The 7,310-nt window shown below is 42.8% G+C and overlaps 1 protein-coding gene across 1 annotated transcript in view; it reads left to right on the forward strand.

Annotated features, from left to right (window-relative positions):
* The first annotated feature begins 486 nt into the window (after positions 1-486).
* HHIPL2 (HHIP like 2) overlaps positions 487-7,310 on the forward strand; it is a 21,692-nt gene continuing 14,868 nt past the window's right edge. The window contains 2 exon segments of the mRNA XM_026657680.1: positions 487-901; positions 6,118-6,770. Coding sequence (XP_026513465.1) covers positions 524-901; positions 6,118-6,770 — 1,031 coding nt within the window. The 5' untranslated portion in view covers positions 487-523.

A 7,310-nucleotide genomic window follows, 5' to 3' on the forward strand; every position in this document is an offset into this window, starting at 1 on the left:
TGGGATTATTAAGTGAATCTTAAACAGGGTGGAGGACTCCCTGCTTCCATCCCTGTAGAATCTGATCCAAGTTTGACCCAGCTCTTGAAAATTAAATAGAGGGTAGGTACTGATTGAAAGTGATTCATTCATTTTCCTTCCCTGATATTTTCACAGCTGCAGCATGCTTTGCATTGTAAATAGGGAAAGCAGATCAGGTTGGATATATTTGGATCACACGCATTGTACTGTTTACCTGTTATACATATTCAATGAATGATTTTGGAACCTGTTTAAAGTAAGTTGTAGGGACTAGATGTGTGAGTGCTCTTGGGGGCATGAGAAATGTGCAGAGGGGAGGGAGGCTTCTTGCAATGTGACGTGTGAAATACCAAAGAAGCAGCCTGCAGGGTTTCTCCCCAGCCCACAAATAGTAAACTTCAGAGGGAGAGAGAGAGAGAGCGAGCGCGGGGAGAGCCCCAGCGAGCAAGCAAACCTGAGCAAACAGTGAGTTCTGCAGCTGGCAATTTGTAAAGCTCAGAGGATGAATGGGCCTTATCTTAAAGATGGCCAGGATTCCTATACACCTGACCTCAGGAAACCTCCAGTGAAGAAGGTTAATGTTTGGCCACACAGCAGCAGGTCTGGAGTTAGCAACTTGTCCCCAAACTTTTTCTTTTGCCTCTCTGTTGCCTTGCTCGGCCAAGCAGGCATGCTCTGGGGGCACCCCCAGTGCCTGGACTACGGACCCCCTTTCCAGCCCCCTTTCCACCTGGAGTTCTGCTCTGCCTATGAGACCTTTGGCTGCTGTGACCAGGATAAGGACAACAGCATTGCAGCTAAATACTGGGAGATCATGGATTACATTGATCCCCAGGGCCACGAGCTGTGTGGAGGGTATATCAAGGATATCCTGTGTCAGGTAGGGCAGAGGGTTTCAACCTGTAGTTTACACTACGTTTGTGCATTTGTTTGTGTGCACGCTCATGTGCTATAGGTTTTTATTAAAAGGTGATTTCTCCCTGTCATCCCTTTTACATTTGTGATGCTGTGGGGATGTGTGGATTTGGGGGAGGGGGGACAGTGGGGGTAATGTTACTGGATAACGGTTATTGCATAGTTTGCATTGGGTTCAAAGTGTGGCCAGGTACCACAGGGATAGATGTCCTATAAATGCATGTAACAGCATCAGTAACTATAGTTAATAATGAATTGCTATTTTTTGATAGCTGTAGTGCTGATGAAATGAAGGAGTGTATCCTGCTGTTAGGAGGGGGACAATACTAGCCCCTTTGAAACTAAGGGAGGATTAAAAAGATCAATATTTATTTTTCATTCTGCTCATAAATACAGGGTGACTTGGATGGCAGATTATACAGGACATGAAGCACAGTGTTTGCATTCCCAGGTCTCATGACGAATGTGTTTAGATTGTGCTCCTGCCTAGTACACTGCAAACGCTGTGGTTATTAAAGTAGAACAACATTAAGAAACAGCCAGAAGATTCATGCAGCTGAAAGATCCTGAAGTTTCAGCTGTTGCATTTCCCCTGTGCTTTCTTCCCACTGCCCATCTGGCTCATGGAAGCAGACAGTTCAGTAGTAAAAGCTCTTCCTGGGTTCCTGCCTGCACAATGATTTGTGAGTAGAAAGGACCTACTTTTTAACAGGTATGCTAATCATGCTGGTCATGATTTACTGTATGCCAACACAAAGCAGCCAAAAAAACATATTTTTGCTTATCACATAGGTATAAAATTCTTCCAGCTAATCCTTCTTAGCTCTCAAATATTATCCATGTTTACTAAATACTTCCACTTTTATAGTCTCATTGGTCAGAGTCTGGAGTCACCTTGGAGAAACCACTTTCAGAAAAACAACATCAACATTTCATCAGTCACTTACAGCCAATAAACTAAGAAAAAAATTAATGTGGCCATGGCAGAACATAATTCACACTAATGTTTAATGATTGAGCGGCCTATGGAGGATTTCCTATATGTGACGGCTAGAAAATAAGCACACACATTAATAATAACAATTAAGACTGTTGCATCTTTATACCTTGATCATAAGTCCTGACATAAGTCCTAGCTTAGTTTGAATTAATTGTAATCATATTATAAAAATACTGGTGTATATTTTTAAAAATAATTGTCTTAGTAACCTTAGAGATTCTATAATAATGACTTATCTATTAACTCTTTGATGAGAAGTGGTTAGTGACTGCTAGTTTTTAATGACTTGCTTCTGCTCCTATTGATGTTAATGTCAACACACTGGGAACAGGCTAGGTTACTTGGTGAGATTCAATTGTTTATTGGATTAGCACAGTCAGCAAGGTTCTACTGCATAATGCTTTTTTCCCCTCAAGTGAAGTCAGCTGTAGCTCTTTGATCCAATAAGTAGTAAGGACAGATCATCATTCCACCAAATCAAGGACATATTAATAATTAGTAATGATTGTTAAATGTTGACACATGTGATGAGTACTGCACATGATACAAAACAGACTCTGAGAAACTCACAGTGTGAGGATCCAATCTTGCACACAGCTAAGTTAAGGTTTCCAGTTGGGAACCTGCTGGGAGACCATGCTGCACAAAGGGGCACTTGGGCATGGGAGCATGCTGCATATGTGCTGCCTACTCCCTCTCTTCTGTGCTCCCTGCCTCAGTGCCAACCACGTCTACAAGTGGAGGGGAAAATGGAGTCCCTAGGTTGTGACCATTCCTCTCTGGTCACCCCACAGGTCAGACCCCTGCTTTGCCTCGGCCCCCTATTGTATTTTAAAAGCCTGAACTATAATGTCAGTATAATGATGATTTAGTTGGGAATTGGTCCTGCTTTGAGCAGGGGGTTGGACTAGATGACCTCCTGAGGTCCCTTCCAACCCTGATACTCTATGATTCTATGATAAGTTGATGAAAGACTGCTTCTGCCTCCCCAAGGTGAAGTTCCTACAGCGATAGAAAAAATGTTTGTATCACTATAGTCTGCATCTACACGATGGGGTTATAGCATCACAGCTATGGCATCCTAGCTATGCCACCACTGTATCACTTGTAGTAGAGACGTGGCCAAAGCCCTTTCAGACAGGTGCGTGGAAGCCAATGCATCCATTCTATGCAAGAAATAGTGGAGAGCAAACAGGCCTGCTTTTGATAGTCTTCCTGGTATGGTAGCAAGTTGGTGTTAAGAGCTGATGTAATGTGCTGCAAAGAGGAAGCTATTTGTAGTGCACAACAACTTTTATTGGGCCTACAAAACCCAGGAGCCATGCTACACATTCCTGAGTGCCATCTCCTGTCACCTTATCGATATCTATTTACATATATACAGACAGAGAGCACTCTTGTAACGAGTGGTTTAGAAAGTATTTTTAACAGCTTTGCCTCTGTCACAGCCTAGATCTCCTGCATTTCTCTTTATAATTTTAGCTGAAGTGAAAGCAAAAGATCAACTCATCAGATTGCGTAAAGTGACATGACTCCACTGACATCAGTGGAGCTGCTCTGATTTACACCCGCTGACAGTCGGGCCGTATTTGCTAATTATTTGATTGACTGATTGAAAACATCTAGGGCTAGAAAGGCCAGATCCTCAGAGGCTGTTAAAGAGTAGCTAGTCTGAGATATGCCAGCTGAGGATCTGGTCCATACAGTCCAGGTGAAGCCCTGGTCAAGACCTGCCCTTGATGTCCTTTAGAAAGAGCACTGATGGCAGCTGATGCCCTAGGAGGCAATCCCTGGTAGCACACACTAGAATGGCAGCTTCGTCAGCCTTTGAGAGGATGTAAGGTTTCCCTGTTCAGCTGGCTGGTGCAGGGGGAACGTGAATTAAACCTTGTTTAGACTAGGATTGAAAGGTGTGATATTAGCATGTGCTAGCTAACGTCGTAATTGGCATGTTTTAAGACTCTGGTATAGATCAGGCACACTGCCTGTAACTTGGCATGTGCTAGGGGGAATCCTAAAGGCTCAAAAACCAGAATACAAATAAAAAGGACACAATATTTATTCTTTTTGTAACCACCCTCCCCCAAATCCCCTCCAACCCGTAAGCCAGTATCATGATTGGGGTGGGGGCTGACTCATGATTTCTGAACGAGTGGGGTTAGCAAATACTGTGAATGAGAACTGAGTGTCACAGGGCCTGTCTGTTAAGAGTTAATGGAGATTCTCCTTTAGTTCAAGTGGTAGGGGCCTGTGCTTTTTGAAGCAGAAGCATTAGCGTTCTAGCCCCACTGTCTCCAGGAAGGTCTGTGTGACATGAATGAGACAACTGTGACATGCTAAAAGGCCCCAGATTTGTCACAATTCATTTCATTGTGTTATGCTCACAATTGCAATTGGTTACACTTAGTGAGAAATCGGTCATTTGTCTTGAAGATGACAGACAAGTGACATCTGGATCTGACAGGTTTCAGAGTAGCTGCTGTGTTAGTCTGTATCCGCAAAAAGAACAGGAGTACTTGTGGCACCTTAGAGACTAACAAATTTATTTGAGCATAAGCTTTTGTGGGCTACAGCCCACTTCTTCAGATGCATAGAATGGAACATATAGAAAGAAAATATATATACATACAGAACATGAAAAGGTGGAAGTAGCCATATCAACTCTAAGAGGCTAATTAATTAAGATGAGGTATTATCAGCAGGAGAAAAAAAAAGCTTTTGTAATGATAATCAAGATGGCCCATTACAGACAGTTGACAAGAGGTATGAGGATACTTAACATGGGGAAATAGATTCAATCTGTGTAATAACTCAGCCATTCCCAGGCTCTATTCAAGCCTAAATTAATGGTATATAGTTTGCATATTAATTCAAGTTCAGCAGTTTCTCATTGGAGTCTGTTTTTGAAGCTTTTCTGTTGCAAAATTGCCACCTTTAAGGATTCTGAGGATCTTCGTATTTCTTCAGCTCTATTAATTAGTTGAAATAATAATCCATTCCCTCTCCCCATACCCCACTGTCCCCTTCCTCCACAGAGGAGGGAAATGACCAGTGAGTAGTGTGAGACTGCTTAATCCTGGTGGTTTTACATAGACCCTAAGGAATGCCTTCACCTCAGACATTTAGCCAAAACAATGGCGGTTGTCTGCATTCCTTGCAACACAGACAATGAGTTGGAAATGTGAATAGTTTAGAAACAGCACAGATGGCTACTAAGTGAATGGCTGGAAAAGAATGTCCCCTGCTTAGAGGGCACGCTTTGTTCAATACTTTAAACTGTAGAAGACCTAGCACCACAGTGATAAGGAGTAGAGGCTGGAGGGAGTTCATTAAGGTTAGAGGTGCTGAGGTTGCTTCTTGCTTCAATGAGAAATGCATTTCTCCCTCACATGCAAGCACATTTGGATGCTATAGCAGTTGCCATAGTTCTTAGTCTCCTGAACACCTCACATAGAGAACTCCTGAAGCCAATGGAATGACACCAGGGTGAGAGGAGCATCAGGATTTAACTGATTGTGTTTTCGTTTCTATAGAGCTTGCACCAACAAATATACAGGTCAAGTATTAATAGAAACATTATTTTCTGAAGGGTCCAACACAGAAACCCAGCTGGGTGAAAGGCTAGTGGAATTTTGTGAAATTGGGTAGGTAAGTGTTAATATCCCCATTACACAGATGGGGAAACTGAGGCACAGAGCTGTGTGCACCCAAATGTTCAAACTTGGGTGCCTAATGTTAGGCACTTAACCTAAATCTTGCACAGCTAAACATTTGATTTAAGGTGCAGAACTTTAGGCACTTAAATGTTGTGAAAATGTTGACCTCCGTGATTTATCCGAGGTCACACAGAGAGTCAGTGGGGGATCCAGGAATACAACGCAAGAGTTTTAAATCTCAGTCCAAGCTCAATTGGATCATAATTCAAAGTTATGCATTGACTTCAATGGGACTCCACACATGCTCAAAGCTAGGTATGTGCTTAAATGCTCTGTTGAATCAAGACCTTAAAGAGATCTGAAAAATGCAGTGGCAATGTTATTCCAAGATTGTTTAATTGGGGCTATTTATCTTATTAATGATTTGCATGTTACTGACCAGTTTGCTTGGATGAAGGCTACTCAGTGCATCAGGGATCTGTACACACAGACAGACATGTAATTAGTTTGTATTTATTTTCATAGGAGTGCTCCCCATATGCGGCACATCTCTATGATGCAGAAAACCCCCAGACACCTCTTAGGAACCTCCCAGGACTTTGCTTTGACTACTGCTCTGAGTTCCATTTCAATTGCCGCTCTGCTATCACACTGCTGACTAATGATAAACACATTCAAGAATGCTGTGAGAGGAACAAAACCCGCTTCTGTAACCTCCTTAACATACAGGACCAAGACTATTGCTACCCCAATGTGCTAAAAAACACAGACCTCAATCGCAACCTGGGGTCAGTAGTGGAGGACCCCAAGGGCTGCCTTCAGCTGTGCCTGACAGAGGTTGCTAATGGGCTGAGGAATCCGGTACTGATGCTCCATGCTAATGACAACACCCATCGCATGTTCGTAGCTGAACAGGTGGGGATCATCTGGGTCTACTTGCCTGATGGGAGCCGATTGGAGGAGCCCTTTCTAGATATTAAGAAAATAGTGCTGGCTAGCCCATGGATAGGGGATGAGAGGGGTTTCCTAGGGATGGCTTTTCACCCCAAGCACAGACACAACAGAAAATTTTACATCTATTATTCGTACATGGACAAGAAGAAAGCGGAGAAGATCCGGATCAGTGAATTCAAAGTTTTAGCATCTGATGTCAACAAAGCTGATCCACGCTCAGAAAGGTAAAGCTTATTCAGAGCCATTTTTAATGTATCAATTTCTCATATGACCACATAGGAACCTGCCCAACTGCAACATCTGGATCTGAATGCTGAGCTCATGACCATTCTAAGTTGCGCAGAGCCAGGTGTTTGGATGGGCCCATTAAGGAGATTGCTAAACAGAGACAGAAAGAGATGTGAGTGCTGGTTCAAGGTCACACGGTGAGCCCAAAGCAGAATGGAAAATAGCACCAAATTCTCCTCTAACCATTAGACACACTGCCTCCTGTCCCTGCCCTGTGAAATGTAGCAGTACAGTGGCAGCCTCAAACACACCAACTTTTCAAACTGTGAACCCTCTAGAGAATTAACTCCTGCTCTGAAATTGCTTTCTAGACAATAATGTTAAATAGGCTCCGTGTTTTTATTGCCCACTGCAAAGGTATTTTATTGCAATGATAATATAAATATCACACACATATCACAGGGCTAAAGGCACTACAGAAGTTCTTAGTGGCACCAGCTTGGTCTCACCTCTAATAAAAGTTAAATTGCTCAGAA

Source organism: Terrapene carolina, unplaced genomic scaffold (genome assembly GCF_002925995.2).
Source record: "Terrapene carolina triunguis isolate 2854851 unplaced genomic scaffold, T_m_triunguis-2.0 Scaffold262, whole genome shotgun sequence".
NCBI classification, from domain to species: Eukaryota; Metazoa; Chordata; order Testudines; family Emydidae; genus Terrapene; species Terrapene triunguis.